Here is an 18,465-nt window from a genome sequence, read left to right as displayed (position 1 = left end):
TTTAATCAATATTTAAATGATTGGGGAAATCTAATTTTTAAAATGCATAAGTGTTTTTAAAAAATAACTTCATTTTTTAGAACGGTTTTAGAGTTACAGAAAAATGAAGGTACTGGAGAGTTCTCATATACCCCAGTTTCCCATATTAACATCTTATATTAGTGTGGTATATTTGTTACCAATACTGAACAATATTGATACATATTACTAACTAAAGTCCATACCTTATTCAGTTTTCCCTCATTTTTCCCTAATGTCGTTTTTCTGTCCCAGGATCCCATGCAGAACAGCACGTGACTTTCAATTGTCACGTCTCCATCAGCCCCTCCTGGCTGTGACGACTTTTCAGACTTCCCTTGTTTTTAGTGATTCTGACAGTTTTGAGGAGTCCTGGTCAGGTGTTTTATAGAATGTCCATCAATTGGAGTTTGTCTGGTGTTTTTCTTACAATTAGCCTGGATGTGTGCGTTTGGGGGAGAAAGACCACAGGGTTGAAGTACCATCAACGTGACGCATCACTGCTGGTGTTGATGTTGACACCTGGCTGAGGTGTGTCTGTCAGGTCTCTCCACTGTGTGTTTGCTCTTTCCCCCTTTCCAGAAGTCACCATGCCTGCCATAGCCTTTATATTTGTCTGTGGGGTAAAAATTATGTGACTATTTAGAGGAATGCTGTTTTTTGAAAGGAAATTTAGTTGCTTGATATTTTAAAAAATGATAAATTGAAATTAGAATGTAAATAATAGTGGCTATATTTCTTCATTCACAGAATTTCTCTTGAATGTTAAAGACATGAGCAACAGTTATTACCAAATTTCCCTCTAGAAGGTGTGTTGTGAGGGATAAAGACGAATGAATAAAGCCCTTCTGTGAGTGTCTTTTGCAGCTGTTTGTAGCTGGAAAGGTTTGTTACTCCTCAGAGAAGGTTCCCTGGCCATGCTGCAGAGCGTATTTCTAGAAACGCCCAGGCGAGCAGCCGGTGAGGCAGGGAGGCTGGTGTGTCTCTCAGACACCCAGATGCTGGTTGGTTCCCTGCAGGGAGGGAGCGAGCGGTTTGGGAACATCTTAAGGAATTGTTTCTTTTAGAGAAGGACTGGTTCAGTATCAGAGCGGAGGGTGTTTTGTGGCCATTTATTTCCTGGAATAAGGGGGCTTGACGGGGTGCGTTTTTATGGCAGTGGTCTGTAGAATCTGTTTCCCTGGTTCCTCATTTTCTAGGAAAAAAATTTTTAATGTTAAGTATGTTTTAGCCAAACTCCACTGACGACGTGAAAAGTTTATACAGTTGACCCTTGAACAACGTGGGGGCATATAACTTACAGGCGGGCCTCCGTATCCACGGTCTGTGGTTCCCCCGTGTCCGTGGATTCAGCCACCCAGGGCCCGGGTAGTACGGTAGTGTTCACTATCGAAAAATATCCACAGATAAGTGGACCCACAGAGTTCAACCCACGTTGTTCAGGGGTCAACTGTATCACCCTGATTAATATAATAAGGGTAATAAACTTAGTAGAAACACACTTCATGATTTCGTAAGAAGCTTGAAGTGCACTTGCCCTGTGCTTATGGAGATGCTTGGGAAGCGTGAGGAGGCTGGTGTTCTCATAATACATCCATTAGATCGCATGCGTATTTTATAGTGGATATGGAACTTGTTGATACTTTGTGGCTGGAAATTATTGGCTAACACTTCTAATTCTTGGAAAAAGAAGTCATGCAATGACCTTTGGTGTTTTTTTTTTCTTTAAACACAGAAAAAGTAAACCAAAACTTATTCATATGCATATGGGGAATTACAAAATAAGTAGGTGGTAAATGGCTAAAATTAGACGCTTACATGGTTAACTTCAGAAGGGAAAGGGAGGGGCAACAAGAAGCTTGCATCAGAAGAACAATTTTGTTTCTAGGGGAACAAACGGGAGGTAAGAAAATTTGTGATACTAATTGTTTATGCAGGTGCAAGTGGTATTTTCCATATGTTCATGGCCATAAACACCCCAGCAATAAGAATTTATGACAGTTTCTTCTTTTTTAAAAAATAATTAATTAATTAATTAGTTAATTAATTAATTAATTTATGGCTGTATTGGGTCTTTGTTGCTGCGCACGGGCTTTCTCTAGTTGTGGCGAGCAGGGGCTACTCTTTGTTGCGGTGCGTGGGCTTCTTGTTGTGGAGCACAGGCTCTAGGTGTGCGGGCTTCAGTAGTTGCAGCACTTGGGCTCTGTAGCTGTGGCTTGTGGGCCCTAGAGCGCAGGCTCAGTAGTTGTGATGCACGGGCTTAGTTGCTCCGCGGCATGTGGGATCCTCCCGGACCAGGGCTCGAACCTGTGTCCCATGCATTGGCAGGTGGATTCTTAACCGCTGCACCACCAGGGAAGTCCCTTTATGACAGTTTCTTCCCCAGAAGTGTCTGCTTCCTTTTGTTTTTTTTAATGAAATATTATGGTCTCCTTTTCTCTTTCAGGAACTTTCTACTCTTCCTGTCTTTGATGTTTTAGAGTTTAACCAAGATAGGTCTAGATTTAAATTTCTTTTTTGTTACGTGGGTACTTTCGGATTTGTTGGTAGGATCTTATTCCTTGCTTCTGTTTTCAGTTTCTTCTCTTGCTTTAAACGTCTTAAATGTAGTCACTATCTGCTGTGTGTGATCTCAGGGCTGGAGGCCTGTCTGACTCTGTTGTTTATTGTTTCCTCTGATTCTTACCCATGGTCGCTTATTTCCTTCTGCATTTTGGAGACTTTGGACACTGAGTTCATGCTTCGTGGGTATTTATCCCTGGGCCCCTCCTCAGTACAGGATGCCCAGGGACGTTTGATTTCAGGTGAACCCAGACTCTCTCGGTGTAAGCACGCCCCAAATATTTCGTTTGCGGGGCATCCTGTGTTGTTTGGTAACGCTGACAGCCCTGCTCCTGGAAGGACTGTTGCCGCCTCCAGGCCCTGAGATTCAGGAGGAGCCGGGATTTCAGCTTCCTTTGCTGCCTGTGGGATTCCAGGCCCCGGATGGTGAGGATTGGAACCCCACACTTGTGTGAGGACAGGCTGAGGGTGTGAATTCTTAAGACACCCGCTGAGACCCCCTTGCCCTCAGGGCGCTTTCTTCCCTCCCGCCTTCCCCTGAGGGTGCGCCCTCGGAGCTGCACCTACATGCAGAGGGGCGTCACGGGTGTCCCCCTGCACGGGCGCCGCTTTGCCTTGCCTCCCAGCCACTCTGCAGATGCCCCGGGGCGGCGGAGGCTGCAGCTCTCCCTCTGGTTTCCAGCTCGCTCTTCATTTCAGCCCCTTGTGATTTCTCGCAGAGCCCATCAGTGCATTTAAAAGCATTTCTAGAGGTTTTATATCAAGAGGTGTTTCAGGGTATCGGGCTGTTGTTTTGCTGGAAATGGAAGGCGTCTGTTTCTCTGTATGATCTGAAAGCTGATTTGGTGCTGGTTCTTCTCATGTCCCTTCCACAGAGGGTCCAAGTGGGGAGCCCTGTGTCTCCCTTTGCTCAGTATGTATTTGCTCAGTGAACCCCCGGGGTGGAGAAATCTTTCAGTCCCCAGCGTTGAAGGCGTAGGAGGGAAACGCAGAAGATAAAAGGCTTGTGCGGTGGTGGGAGGGTTCTGTCCGGGAGAGCTATTCGGGCGTCTGGAGAGCACTGAGTGGTACGAGGGATGGCGGCTCACCCCGCGCACGTGCTGCTGAGCCTGACGTTGCAGACACGCCCCAGCGGGGTCACCTCAGGCCGTGTTCTACATCGAGTCACTTGCCACTCAGCAAATGCTTGCGTTCTGTTGCAGGCGCTGTCCTGAGCACTGGGGATATTGGGGAATAAGACAGAGCAGGGGGAGGAATGGGCCAGCGATCACCAGATACGTAGGGGGGCCTCGGAGTGCTGTGGGGCGGAAGTAAAGCCGTCTCGGGTGGGAGCTGTTTTGTAGAGAGAGGCCTTGGGTACCAGAAGGCGTGGGTGTCCCGGCTACACTTGTGGGGAGGGGGCGGGGTTGGGAGGTAGAGGCAGGCTTGGCACGTTCTAGGAAAGGAAGAGTCCACGTGGCGAAGTGGAGGGGCAGGCAGGGGGCAGGCAGAGCGCTGGTGAGCTGAGAAGGTAGCAGGGCACAGGTGACCTGTTGACTGGGGCACAGGTGGAGGCGGGGAAGCAGAGCTTCAGGGTGTGGGTGAGCAACGACGGGGGCATGGCTGTGACCAGGACAAGCTCACCTTCCTTCCTCGCAGCTGCTGTCTCCCGGGGCAACCTCGCCGTTCCCTGTGTAGCCAGATTTGTTCTTACTCCCTAGGTTTTCAAAACTAAACTATTGTTGAAGGATTCAAACGAAAGAGGGTCCACAGGGGAAGGGCTGTGACTGCGGGACAGGAGAGCGGGCACCTGAGGTCCCTGTGATGGACGTGGGTGTTGGTCTTACGACTTTCAGACTCACATGTATGGTCCTAGGAAGAGAGTGGGGAGCAGTGTAGACCACACCTGGGTGTGCTCTGAACTGGATGCTGGTGGCAATGGGGGCGATATGGGGGCGCAGGGGATTCCTAAGAGGGGGAGTTGCTTGTGCAACAGTGGCCTTTCGTTGCAGACCGTCAGGCACACTGGTTTATGGATATCTTTCCTTTAGAGGCTGGACAGACTCAGGGGCACCAGGGCCTGAGCTGGGAAGTGTCCAGGTCACAGGGTCCAGACAACTCATTTTGCCTCTTGGGCTTTTGTAATTTTTTCTTTTGCTTGCCCTTGTGTAGTTTTTAGGTCCACGCTGACATTTGGGCACGCGGTCTGCATCACTTATGCCCCAACAGGTAGCCCATATCCTGGGAAGGGGCCTGTTTTTCCGGGAACTTCTTCATGGGGCCTCTCAGCTCTTGCAGCCCCAGAGTTGAGCGCCTGGTTTCTGTCTCTGCAGCGTGCAGCGTGATATGTTTCCGTGGTGGCCACGCTTGTCACGCTGCAGAGCCAGGAAGAGGCCCTGGGCGCTCCCCTGTCCTGTGTATTCATCCGGTGCCCATTGGTTGCACTCTCCGTGCCAGACGCTGCTCTAAGGACACAGAGCTCTGGAGAGTCACCGACCAGCGGGAGCGACAGACACGTGGACACGGGATGCGACGCGGTTCCCGCTGGGGGCCGACGGGGGAGAGGGCTTCATGGCGGTGGCCCGGGCGTTGGGATTTCAGGACGAGGGGTGAGCCGAGTCGCCGGGGGCCTGGGGGCCTGGGGGCCTGGGTCTTCTCCGAGAGGAGCAGCGTCGTGAGGGCTGAGGCCGCCGGGACGGGGCTGCCGCGGGCGGGGGGGCTGGTGTGGTGGCTCTGGGGCGCGTGTTTGTGAAGGGAAGGGGGAGCGCCGAGGACTGAGAACCGAGGCCGGTCCCGGGGGCTCCCGGCCTCGGGGATCCTGAATCTCGCTGCAGGGACGGGGCTTAGGGGGGCCCCCTGGGGTGAGCTGCGGGCTTTGTTCAGAATCACTGGCCGCAAGGAGCCCTGTGGGGAGAACCTGAGAGGCGAGGCAAGGGGGTGAGGTTCGGGGGCCAGCTCAGGGCGACGCTGGTAGGAGGCGGTGTGCGGGCGGAAGCGGGCTGGAGGGCGGGTCGGGAAGGCGGCTCCCCACACCTGGGGCACCCGGGGCACCTGGGGCGGCGGGAGCAGGCGGGAGTCGGGGAGGCCGGCCTGAGGGTGAGGCCGGAGCGTCCTGGTGGGAGCGGGCCTGAGGGCACGGGACGGGAGGGGCAGGAGGCTGACGAGGAGGTGGCCTCGCTGGCCAGCTTGGAGCACCCGTGTGGGCGGGCCTCGCGCTGCGCCCACAGGACGGCACGAGGGTTCTCATCGCCGCTTGTAGGCGAGGCCCCGCGGCTCCGGGAGGGCAGGTGAGGCCACGGCGTCTGCCGCCCATGGCAGGCAGCCCTTCACGCCCAGCTCCCGGGCGGGGTGCGGGGCCTCCCGTGCAGACCGGGCTCGCGGCATAGCTCACGTGTCAGCACTGCCCCTTCAGCTGTGTTGTGGCCCTGGGGCCTCCACTAGTGCAGAGCGACCTTTTCTGGAGAGAAAGGATCTCGGGTTTTCATAGGAACAGAAGGACTTTTAACGTCGGTTTGGTTTTGTTTGGTTGATCCGGTGGCCTGGGCGTTTGGCTCAGTCCTGTGGCTGGACTGGCTGGGGTCCTGCTGGCCTTCAGCCTCCCATCTGGTCTCCAGGGACTGCCCAGGGATCTCAGAGGGGCCTGAGTACCCGGAGCCTGAGAAGCATTTGTCAACGCATTTTCCATTCACACAGCCCCTCCGATTTTGTATTTGGAAGTGACCCTATAGACAGATTCATATAAATACTGAATGTGTGCATGAGCGCCTGCTAATTTTTTTAAGTCATTTTTCAGGCACTGTGCCAGGTCACTTTTTATTACTGTGCAGCCCTCCCTCGGGGTAGACAAACTGTGACTCAGTCTCCACTTTACCGACTCCATCTCTTTCCAATTTAAGGAGGCCAGATGCTATTAAGATACTGTGTTCCTTCCATGAATCCGATCTTGTCCAAGACAGTTAGTTGCTAGGACAACAGGATCTTCGGTTTTCTCTCCTGCTATTTTTATTTCTTTACTATCTCAGGTTACTATTTTCATTTTCCGTATCAAGTTCTTCTTTACCATTTTTTAAAATAGAGATGTTTAATAACTTTAATATGTTAACACTGTATGTTCTTGCCTTTACGAAGTTCACCTTAATAAAGACAAACTTGCAATAAACAGAAAAGCCTTCGGATCAATGTATCTAAACCTGCCGAAGAAGAAAGGTACAGACTTGGTCGTTTCATGTTTCCTCTCGATGTTCAACTCTTAGTTAGAACTTAATTTGGTGTCTGTCTTTTATGTTAACATACAAATTCTCAGTTTAGAAGCCGTTTAACGTGAAAGTAGGTGCTAAATGTCTTCAGTCTGTCCTTCATTAGTTGTGGCTGGAAGAGGCATGCACCCCTCTGCCCTCACTGCGTGCTCCTTGGAAAGCTCATGATTGAAGTTCAGTGTTCGTCTCCATGTCCCATTGTTTATATTTCTGCGTACAGAAAATAACGTATGTCCCTTGGAGAAGAAAGTTAGTATATAAAGGTAGACTTTTTACCAGGTGCACTGATTTGTGTGCAGTTGCAGGCTTTCACAGGGACCTGCTGGTGCGAAATGATAGGGTAGCATTTCACACGCACCCTGACCCACCAGGGGTGCCTGGACTTTGCGTGTGTCCAGTCATTACTTTGGTTTTAGAATTTTTAAGACACATCCTGCTTTCAGGTATTTGAATGAGCGCTTGAGTTAGGAGCTTTTCTTTTTCACAGTTAATATGAGTTAAATGGGATTAAGACATTTAAAGTATATGATGTTATGACGCTTGTGGCGTGAAGACAGGACCTCAATGTGGATGTATTTGTAATAGGCTGTGGTGTTTGTGTGCTAAAAATAGGAGGCACTTATTTTTAAAATAAAAAGATTGTTTTTGAAAATGGACTTTGATAAAATAAGATTTTTTGGAAGTTGATTTCATTTTTTTATACTTGATTTATGTTTAATGGTAATGGAAAATTGGGGAAATTGTATATCAAAGAAGTGACTTTAATAAATAATTTCTCTGGTGCTCTTCTTTAAAATTAATGAGAAATTCTTAGCAGGGCTCATCAGCATTTGTATGTAATAATGAGTAACAGGGGTGGGAAATTGGAATCCCCGAGCCACCCCACAATTATTTAGTAGTTTTCAGCTCCTTGGTGCATCTAGAGGGAGCAGAGTCAATAGTACCTAATATTACCATTTATTGCTCCAGCGGAGTGAAGCAGATCCAGAAGAGGCAAGGCGTTATTCCATCCTTTTTAAAAAAATTCACCTTTTTACAGTAATACAATACAGGATTTGATGCTAGAATTACTACATATATTTAGTCCTCCAGGAAAACTCTTTCAACCAGGAAACCCCGAGCATCATTGACTGTCCCTGAGGTGATGCTAAGAAATGACAGTGCCCCCCGCTCCCCGGGTAGTTCTTTGAGGCACACGTAAAAGGGCAGGAAAAGCGGGGCAGCAGCCTTCCCCGGGCAGGGTGGTTGTGGACTGGACCCTGACACGCGTCCTGCAGTCTCCCAGCGGCAGAGCTCAGTGTGTACCGCGGACAGGAGGGGAAAGCGCCGCGCGGCGCAGGGACTTCACGCGTTAACGGCGCACGGAGACGTACCATTTAACGCAGCGGATATCCGCAGGGGGCGGCGGGCAAGACGTTCCTGGATTCGGGGGTCAGAGCATCTGGGCTCGGGTGCCAGCCTGCCCCTTCTCGCCCGCTGACCTCGAGCGCGTCACTTAACATCCTCTACCTCGGAGACAGTGCCTGCCTGCTGACCTCACGTGTCCGATCCCAAGGCGGTGCTGGGAATGGGACTGGTAGGCAGGCCGCCCTCTAGGATCCAGGTCCATCTTGATGGCGGCGGGTGTCACCAAGGTGGGTGCCCAGAGGATGGGACGGTGGACTCGGGAGTTCCCGGGGTGGTGCTGGCTCCCTCAGCTTGAGCAGAGGTGTCGCGGAGGAGCGGGCCTCGTTTAGGGCAGACGTTCAGGAGGAAGAGGTAGGTGCTCAGGAGGGCACTCCAGGAAGGGCAGCCAGCTCGGGCAGCGAGTGCCGGGGGTAGCGGGTCAGCCGCACGTCCAGGAGGGTCGCTTGTGGGCCCGTGAGGACCCTCGATTTGTCTGATGGGGGCTGAGCAGGGGGGGTTTGGTCGGCTTTCTCCCGAATGGTGTTTCCAAGGGCGTCGAGTCATCAGACTCACTGAATGTTCTTTCCTACCGAATTGTGAGTTTTCATAAAGCGGCAGTTTTCTTATGGGACTTCTTTCCTGGGAGTGATTCTCTAACTGGTAGATAACTGCGTGGGGTAGCAGCTGGGGCTGGGAGAGTGAGACATTGTCTGGGCAGAAAGTGAAGTAGCGGCACGGAGGAGGTCATCCCTCGAAGGGGGCGCGCCCGTGACGTGTGTGCTGTCTGCCGGGTCGGGGCGAGGCACTCCAGCTGAGGGACCTGCTGCACCTGCCTCGCTCACATTTCAGCCCTGCGGCAGCGTCTTACTCCCTCTGTCCCTGGCTTCTGTGGGTTAGTCGGTTGTTTTCCGTGGTTCCGTTTTATTCCCTCCGTTGACCTATCAGCTGCACCTCTGTATCTCATCATTAGTGACTGCTGTGAGGTGTGCAGTGCACACCTTTACCTTGTCACGGTCCCCCAGAAAGCCAGCATCGGGCCACGTCACATGTGATGTGAGCCCCTCGCAGTGGGCTTCTCTCCCCCTTTCTGTCCTCTGTGCTGTTACACTTGTGTATTTCACTTCCACACATGTTAGGAACCTCAGGATATACTGTTACTACTTTGGCTTTAAACAGTTCATTAGAGCTTTTTCTTCAGTCTTTCCTCCTTCCTGCCCTTCCTCCTGCAGCTGTCGTTTCTGCTGTGCTCCGTTCCTTTGTGTAGGTCCAGGTTTCATCTGGCTGAGTAGCCCCCTTTAATAGCTGACGTCATAGTACAGGCCTGCTAGTGATGACTTCTATTAGCGGTTGTTTAGAAATGTATTTATTTCCATTTCATTTTGATTGATTTTTCATTCATCATAGAATTCTGGGTTGACAGTTGTTTTCTGCCAACACTGAAGATACTCCATATATTCCTGGCTTGCACAGTTTCTGATGAGAAATCTGAAGTTATTCTTATCTTTGGCCCTTGTACCTAATGGAACTTTTTTCTCTGGCTGCTTTTAAGACTTTCCTTTACTCTCTTTATCACTGGTTTTCAGTAATTTAATTATTATGTGCTTCTGTGGTTTTCTCTCTGTTTGTCCTGCTTGGGGTTTATTGAGTTTCTTGCATGTGAGGGTTTCTAGTTTGCCTATCATTTGGAAAATGTTTGGTCGTTATTTCTTCAGATTGTTTTCCTCCCCCATCGAGGACTCTGAGGACATACATGCTGGATGACTTGATCCTGTCCCACAGGTCACTAAGAGTCTGTCCATTTGTCTTTGGCCTTTTTTCTCTCTGTGTTTTGTTTGGGATAGTTTCTGTTGCTCTGTCTTCAAGTTCACTGCTGTTTTCTTCTGTGGTTACATGTAGTACGCTATTAATTCATTGTGTTAGTTTGGGTCCCCCGAGAAACAGAAGCCAAGATGGGGTTAAGCACTGCTGAGGTTTTGGAGGGAAGCCCCTGTGAAGGATGCAGGGATGAGACCCGAGGTGGAAGGGGTCTGGCCCTGTGACAGGGGAGGGCAGGGGAGGAGACTGGGGAGGAACAGTGCAGGAAGGGTCTGGCCAGGCCAACAGGGCGTCCTAGAGCCAAAGGCTCCTGCTGAAAGAGGCCCACGGCCCACGGATAGGCTGCCATGGAACCTCTGCTGCTCTTGGTCGTGGGCTGAGCCCCTTACGTGGGAAGCGTGGCCTCGGCGTGAACAGGGTAGTGGGCCCAGAGGGTCAGCACCTGGGCCCTCGGCCACTTGTGCCTCCTCGCAGCAGGACATCTGAGCAGCACATTTGCATGGCTGCCACACCTACCCAGTGGAATTTTTATTTCGGGAATCCTGGGTTTTTTTAAACTCTAGAAGTTCTTTTTATATTTTCCAGTTCCTTCATTATTTTCCTTTTCCACTTAATTTCTTGATTACGTTGACTATTTTTATAGCTGTTTTAATGTCCTTGTTTCCTAATCCATCATCTTTGTCATTTCCTTAGTCTGCTTGTTTTTTTTCCCCCTGGTTACAAGTTACATTTTTCTCTTTCAGGTGTCTAGAAATTTTCCATTGGTTGCCATAAATCATGAATTTTTATGTTTATGAGCACTAGGTTTTGTTTCATTCTTTTGAAGAGTGTTAGGATCCTTTCTGGCAGGCAGTTAAGATCCTTGCAAGTCAGTTTAAGCTTTGGGGGCTGGATGTTTAGCCGTTTTGGTGGGTCTAGAGCAGCCTGTCTTCTCGGGAAGGGTTAGCACGGTCCCCGCTGTGTCCCGGGGGTCTCAGTGCCCGTGTGTGCAGTGAGCGGCCCCTCTGCCCTGGCTGACGCAGCCCCAGGGCAGCTCTTGGACTGCTCACCCGGAGACACCCTGGGACGTCCTTTGCCTGGGGTGCTCTCCACCCGCCTCGGGCGCACCGCCCCACGCACCCTGCCCGCTGCTCAGCCAGAGACCGAACGCGCTGGATTGACGGGGCTCTTTTCTGCCCAGGTCCTTCCCCCTAGCACTCAGCCCATGTCTGCCCAGTGCCACCAGCACACTCAGTTTGTCCAGTTTCCAGAGGCGTGTGGCCAGGGGTTGAGTCCAGGCCCTATTACTCCCTCGTGGCGGGAAGCTGCAGACATTACCTGGCATGGGTTGGCCTCTCACCTGGGCCGTCCCTAGTTGTGGAACCGGAGGCTGGCCGAGGCGCCGCTGGAGACCAAGGTGACTGAAGTCGTGGCCGTCAGGGAGCAGCTTTCCACGCCCAGTGGCTCCAGCAGGACGGGTTCCACCCTATCCTGTCACCCTTGCTGCCCCTTCCTCCTGACCGTGTCCTCTTCCCCGCTGACCGGGTCGCTCAGGGAGGACTTCTCCATCCCCGCCACTCCTCCAGCACTTTCCACCTGCTACCATCCCACTTCCCAACTGGTTTATACATTCTGTGTAGTTTATAAGGTTAGAGAAGAAGGGACTTTTGTTCATGTCTCAAAGCAGCCAGGACACAGTGTATCAAATGTAGAAGGAATTCACAGTTTCCTCCAGGAGGATGAGTGCCTATATATTTCTCTTCTCAACTGGCTTTTGTCCAAGCAGCTGGCAGTTTAAGCCTGCGCCGGCATCTCTGAGCTGCGTGTGACAGCAGTGGCTGGGAGGAGCGGCCTCTGTGAGCTCGGACCTCTTGAGCCACTTCACGGCACCCATGCCGTCCCGGCCTGTAGCGCGTAGAGCTGGGCGCCTTTTTCTAAAATCAGAACTCACCCAGGGTTTAAAATGTCCTCACAGTCAAACTCAGCGGCATCACGTTGTTTCAGCCGCACCACCCTGAGCTCAGAGCTACCGTGCCTGCGGCTCCCGGGCCTGACCCAGGGCAAAGCTGACGGCGGGCCCGCGTCCAGGAGTCGCGCTCTTGTGCTGACGGTCGGACGAGGTGCCCGCGTCGGCTTCTGAGGGATGCTCCCGCCAGGAGGTCCTGGGCCACTCCGTCCCCACAGGGCCACAGAGCGTGTTTTCTCAAGTGGTGAATGTGGTGGACTGGGGTTGGGAGGGTTGAGGGTTGACTTAAAGGAGCTGATGCAGATATGAAGAGATGAAAAGGAAGAAGCTTTTTTTTGCATTCTCATTGTGAAACATCCCAAATGGGAACCCTCCTGGGGTTCTCTGTTGGCTTAACTGCACTGAAAGGGAACCCTGAGGGTCTGGGGACCCTTGTCTGGGTAACAAAGGCCAGTTAGGTGCTGCCCCAAGAGGTCCAGAGAGCAGATTTTGTGATGCAGTTGATAGACGCTGGCTGCACTCGGCAGTTCCACATTCTGCGGGTTTTTATTTTCTGCTCTGTGGTTTAAAATTTGGTTTGCAAAGAAGACAGCAGAGCCAAACTGTGGCCTCCCCGGCCCTTCCTCAGCAAGTGCTGGGGGCTGGCCCGGTGCCAGTTTGCTGGTGTCGGTGAAGCTTGAAAACCTTTCCGATGAAAAGAAATCACTTTCTGGTGTGATAAAAATTACGGAGTGATAAAAATTAAGATTGCTCTTTTCTTGCTACAGCAGTTGTGTATTCATAGCAGTTGGCTGGGAACGTCTTTGTGGATGGGGAGAGACCACATGGGGAGATGCACCCGCGGCTCCTGCTTTGTGGCCACTCTGCCCCCGTCCTGGTTCTCATTCCCAGAGGGTGGCCGCTCTCCCACGGCCTCAGCGCGGCCTCTCTCTCGTTGTACAGACACTCGCAGTGTCTCCGTCATGAAACGCAGAACGTGCTGCATGAGTTTTCTGTAGCAGCTGTAACTAGCGGCCACAGGCTGAGCGGGTGAGAAGGTGCCCGTGTCATTTTCCAGTCTGGGGGTCAGAGCACAAACCCAGGCGTGGCGCTGTGCTTCCACTGGGGCTCTGGGGAGCCTCTGCTTCTTTCCTTTCCAGCTTCTGGAGGCCCCTCGTGCCTTGGCTCCCGTCCCCGGTCAGGCTGACCTCTGCTTCTGCCACCGCATCTCCTGATCTGACCCTCTCCCAGGACCCTCATGATGACCCTGGGCCCACCTGTCAGTCCAGGGCGGTCTCCCCGCCTCGAGGTCCCGGCTTAATCATGTCTGCACAGGCACAGGGTCTGGGGGTGAGGGCGTGGGAGTCTGTGGGGGGACTTTGCGATCTCAGTGCCCCCTGGGCACAGAGGCTCTGCTCACACCCCGTCTCCGCACACAGCGCCCCCTGCTCACAGGCTCTGGGCGTCTCCTCTCCTCGGTTCTCCCCCGCGCCGTCCTCGCTGCGATGGCGGCCCCTCCCTCGAGCTGCTGGGCGGTGGCTGTGCAGCCGGGTCTCCAGCACAGCCCTGCCTTCTCGGCCACCGGCCCAGTTCCCCGCTGCCCGCTGGTGGTCTCCCCGCAGCGGCCCACGCGCAGCTCCCACTCTGCTTCGGAGCCGACCTGGGTGCTCGCCTCCCGGGGGAGCCACCCGCCTCTGCCCTGCTCCTGCTCCGCTGTGTTACCAGGCTCTCCTGGGCCCTTAAGGCCCGTGGAGGTCACTGAGACCCTAGCGCAGGGCGGCACCTGCAGCTCTTCTGGCCCGGAGACCACCTTCTGCCGGAGAGCCTGTCGGAGTTGGAGAGCAGGGGTGCCGATCTCACTCCCGGGGTCCTCCTGCCACTCCTGTCTCCCGCTCCTGCGGTGGCCACGCCAGGCGTCCCCACCCTCCCACCCCCGGACTCTGCTGCTCCGTGTGCACTCCCCACCGGCTCCCCCTTGGCGGGCACCCTGGGCTGTCGTGCGCCACTGGCTCCCTTCCCAGTCTCCGCCCAAGAGGATGACTCCTGGGGGAGCCGGCTGTTTTCTTTTTCCCCTGTTGTGTACCAGGATGCTCCTGGCACCTGGGCGAGACCTTGTGCCCAGAGGCTCCCAGGGCAGGAAGCTGTGGTCAGCCTGCACGTCTGTCCTCCCCACGTGCAGGTCCCCGCTTCTCTCAGCGCCCTGCAGCCGCGCACGCCCACTGCAGGCCTGTGCACCGGCCAGAGGGGACGCAGGCTCAGTGCCGGGATGGGTAGTGTGGCCGCGGGGAGTGTCCAGGCGGGGCCGTGTCTGGCCTCGGGGGTGACTGTGACCCCCCTCCTTGCACTGAAGCCTCTGCCTCCACCTCGGCGTGGCTGGTAATGAAGGCCCTCTGCTGAGGAGAATCGAGGAAAGGCTGATTTCTTTTTTAAACTGCTTAGTACTTGTTCTTAAGGGCAAAGTGTGGAAGATTTTTGTGTGTAGTATGTAGTGTGTACGTATCTACTGTTGGACCACATTAACTGGAAAGTAGGAAAAAGAAAACTCCGTATTTTGTCCCCATTGTGTAACTGGATGAATGTCACTGTGCTTGCCTGTTCCCCGCCCGGCCTACGCAAGACTCCTCCTAGCCTGGCCTTCAGAGCCAGGCTTCCACGCTCCACGGTGGAGGCCGGCCCCGTGACGCTCCATCCCAGCCTGTGGACCCCTCGCCCTCGCCGCAGGCTCCCTTCCCCTGGGAGCCCTCCCGGCCGTGTGAGGGAGCCTCTGTGCCCCTCCAGGTCCACCCTGTGTCTGCCCTGCGCCCCTGGGGCCCCTGCCCCCGATTTGTGGTGGGGTCCATGGCAGGAGGTGCTGGCAGGAGACGGGCAGGTGGGGCAGAGAGAGGGGCTGAGACATCTCCCCTAGGTCAGTGCCACTTCTGCCCGCAGCTCCATGGCCACCCTTCCGACAGCAGCGTGGACACTTGGGTTGGCCACTGGCGTGTTTGTAGCACCCCCAGCAGCATGGAAGCTCCCGAGGGCAGGGTCGTGTTGTGCTTCATTCCGCAGGACCCCTCACCCTTAGAGCGGGACCACGAGAAGCAGGCCCCGCCGGTGCGGGGAGGTGAGGGATGGAGTGGAGGAAGCCGTTAGGTGAGCTGGGGGGACGGACGTACGCTGTAAACTGCTGGTGACCACGGCTTTCCCTCCCGCAGCTGCCGGGCCGCAGGTACAGCCCTGGGTACAACAAGGACGTGGGGGACAAGTGGATCTGGCTGAAGTGACGGCCGCCTCCGTGGAAGCTGCCTCGCAAGGATGAAGCTGCACCCAGGCCGCCTGACTCCCCTGGACACCACGCAGCTTAAAGTTGGGGGTGGGAGCGAATGATCCTGAAGTTGCGCAGTGGAAGAGACGGCCCAGCAAACATCAGTCTGCCCTGCAGTGTAGTTACGGGAGTGGAAGGAGGCACCCCCATTTAAGGGGGGGGGCCCTCCAGCTTTATTCTGGGATAATGATCACTGGGGAGAAACAGTCTGCTGTGAAAGAGCAGGTATCACTTGGAGAATCTCATTTCATCACAGTCGTGCTCTGTGTCACGCAGGTTTTGTACATTGTGTGTTCAGACTTCAAGAAATAAAACCGTTTCTATGGCACTCCTCTCCATTATACATCTGCCCCCCCACACGCATACGTGTCACATACGTGTGTATGCACACACGCTTACCATTAGCCAACAGTTTGCTTTGATGTGGTTTGGTCTGATCAAGACATATATTAGGATTGAAGAGTTTTTCTGAAGCATTTCTTCTTTTTGTTTTAGAATGTAACTACTACGTTAGAGAAGAAGGAAAAAAGCAAAGAGCAAATACCAAAAAGAGGAAGCAATTACCCTAGATTTATAGAGCAGAGTATTTGTTGTGAAAGAGATTTTGGAAGTCTCCTGTGATGACCGTCATCAGCTGGTCTTGTGACCCCTTCCTCTGAGGGGAGATTCAAGCACAGAATGTCAGTGGGATAAAACACGAAAGCAAAACAATATACTCTCTTTATTACCTAAAAATCAAGTTGTCGATCAAAAACGAGTCATGTGAGAGAAAATCACACTTGTTTATTCACCTCAGTTGAAACTTAGGAAACAAAAGTAAGATGTCCTGAAGGCCAGTTATTGAGGTGCGCGTTTTAGTTCCGGAGTTAAGCTGTAGGTTGTGAATCCTGTTAAATTGGGTTTTCTACTGTGGAGCTCCACTGTGTTCAGCATGGTCACTCCGAGCCGCGCGTGTCCATTTAAATGTAAATGAATTAAAATTCACTTCCTCGGTTGCACTGGCCCCAGCGCAGGTGCTCGGAAGCCACGTGGCCAGTGGCTTCCGTCCCGGGCGGCGCAGGCGAGACGGCGCCCTCACCGTGGAAGGTGCCCTCGGGTGCGGCTGTGTTAGAGCCCCCGCCGGTCCCGCGCCATCCTTCCTTTCCCTCCCTCCCTCCCCTCGCCCGTCTCTCCCTCTCTCTCTCTTTGGATTTTAAGAACTGAACGTAAAGCTTCCCAGCAGTTTCCGAGTTGGAGTCCGGATTTAAGTGGGCGACATTTTGCATTTCACTAAAACACGAAGCGCTTTCACCGCTGACTGAAAGCGCGCCAGGCGTGGGGCCAGTCCTGCAGTCTCGCGGCCCGGGCGCCTCACAGGCCCTTAGAGAGGGCAGGACGGAAGAGGGGACCACGTTCAATTGTCTTGGCTGCTCTGGCGTCTGGGCTGTAACGGGCCAGCGCGTCCCTTCTCTCGCCGCCGCCCTGCAGCGTCCCTCCCGCCGGGGTCGCCGTGTGTGTGGCCAGAGGGCTTTGGTGGCAGACAGGCTTTGGGGGCAGCCTGCAGCCCCGACGGGGTGTGGCTTTGTGGTTGGTGGGGCTGAGAAGGCGAATGGTGTCACGGTCGGTGTTTCCTTTCCCGTGAGGTTGGGCAGAAGAGCAAGTGGATGGCGCCCAAGTCTCTGCACCCTGAAGCCCCGAGGGGCCCGGCCGACGCCGCGTCTTCCCCCAGCGCTGCCGTGTCTTCGCCTCACGAGAATGCGCGCAGCCCTGAGAAAACCCAGGGTGGCGATCAAACTGCGTTCTGAGTGTTTCCTGCTCAAGGATCGGGAAGTAGACGTGTCGTCGGAACGACGCGGTTGTGTGTCTTGCAGGTGTGTGTTTCCAGGCGGGAGAGTCTGTATCGAGGAAAAAATGCTCATTCTTTCCCTAAGGTACCTTTTTTGTTCTATCAGGTTTTGTAAGCAGAAAGGTGAGAACGTCGGCTGCCCAGAGGGAAACAACAGACGGTTCGTTCCATCCGCCCCAGCCGGCGGGTCGCCCCGGCCTCACCGTACCCCCACTGGCCACGGCCATTCAGCAGCCGCGCGCCGGGGCCCGCGGCCTCGTGCCGACAAGGCGTGTGGCCCGGTGAGGGCAGGTGACGAGGCTCCTGAGACGGCAGGTGTGCCGAGGACTCTCTCTGCTTACGTTGTTCTCACCTAATCTCGGTGGCTGGGGTCTGTGCTACAACAGGAATGAAAGGCGCGCCTGCCTTGCCTGCCAAAACCCCTTTTGTTTATCAAAAGCCTCCCCTCCCCCCCCCCCCCCCCCCCCCCGCCAAAAAGCCCATCAGCCACCAACTTGGCTTGGGGCCTTTCTGTGTCCTGTTTCCTTACCAGTTACCCATTTCTGGGTTGGTCGTTCTTAGCGGTGTACGTGTCAAAACAAAGCAGCAAGCCTTCAGCTGCTTTTTTGTAAGAAAGCACGGTCCGTGCTCACGCTGGATGCAGATGAGTGAGATTCAGGGATGGGCAGAGCGGGGGTGGAGGGAAAGCTGCAATTACTGTCACGTTGGGCTTTTGAAGAGAAGCCTGTGTGGGCAGCAGCCCCTGGCTGGGCAGGACTGGGTGAATGGAAGCGTGCCCCCGAGGGATTCGGGGCTTTCATCTGGCTGGAAATGAAAGCCGGGAACCTGAGGCTTCCTTCGGGAACATCGGGAAAACGCAAGGGCAGCGGCTCCGGTGCCACCCCGCTGCAGGGACCACCGGATACTTTTTTGAATTTTGCCGAGGAAAGTGTGCTTTGAAGTCCACATCCAGGACTTGAACCAGAGGTTTCCTCGGGGAGGTGCTGGGGGCTTGGCCAGGATGAACCTGGGGTGTTGGGACCCTGGGGGCTGCAGGAAGAGGTGACGCTTCCCACACAGCGTGGTCACCGGGCTCGCGGTTTGGCTCAAGTTGCTGTTAGGATTCTCCCCGCAGGAAGCAGTGAAACGTGGTCAGACTTTATCTTCAAACACGTAAATAAATTCCACATCTATACTGTTGACTTATAGTCTTGAAATTCCTAACGAAAAATTGTAATAAGAATAATGACGTGCGTTTCACCAGTGCTGCTTCCTAGCTGAGGTTCTGAAGCTCCATGCTTAGACCCAGCTGCTGCTTGTAGTTTGGAAAGTACTCAGGTTGGTACCATGTAGTTTCATGGAATTAACTTTTTTTAATCACGAGGCTATGCTAGTGACTGTAATAAAATCCCAGCTT

At 53.7% G+C, this 18,465-nt stretch overlaps 1 protein-coding gene across 2 annotated transcripts in view; it reads left to right on the top strand.

The window, feature by feature from the left end:
* The window catches only part of NDUFA10 (NADH:ubiquinone oxidoreductase subunit A10), a 49,708-nt gene extending 34,136 nt beyond the window's left edge, over positions 1–15,572 (top strand). For both annotated transcript variants that reach the window (XM_007184841.2, XM_007184840.2), the window contains one exon: positions 15,135–15,572. In XM_007184841.2, coding sequence (XP_007184903.1) covers positions 15,135–15,203 — 69 coding nt within the window. In that variant the 3' untranslated portion in view covers positions 15,204–15,572. The remainder of the gene's footprint in view (positions 1–15,134) is intronic.
* Positions 15,573–18,465: the final 2,893 nt, after the last annotated feature.

Source organism: Balaenoptera acutorostrata, chromosome 8 (genome assembly GCF_949987535.1).
Source record: "Balaenoptera acutorostrata chromosome 8, mBalAcu1.1, whole genome shotgun sequence".
Taxonomy (NCBI): Eukaryota; Metazoa; Chordata; class Mammalia; order Artiodactyla; family Balaenopteridae; genus Balaenoptera; species Balaenoptera acutorostrata.
This window is presented reverse-complemented; position numbering and strand designations above follow the sequence as displayed.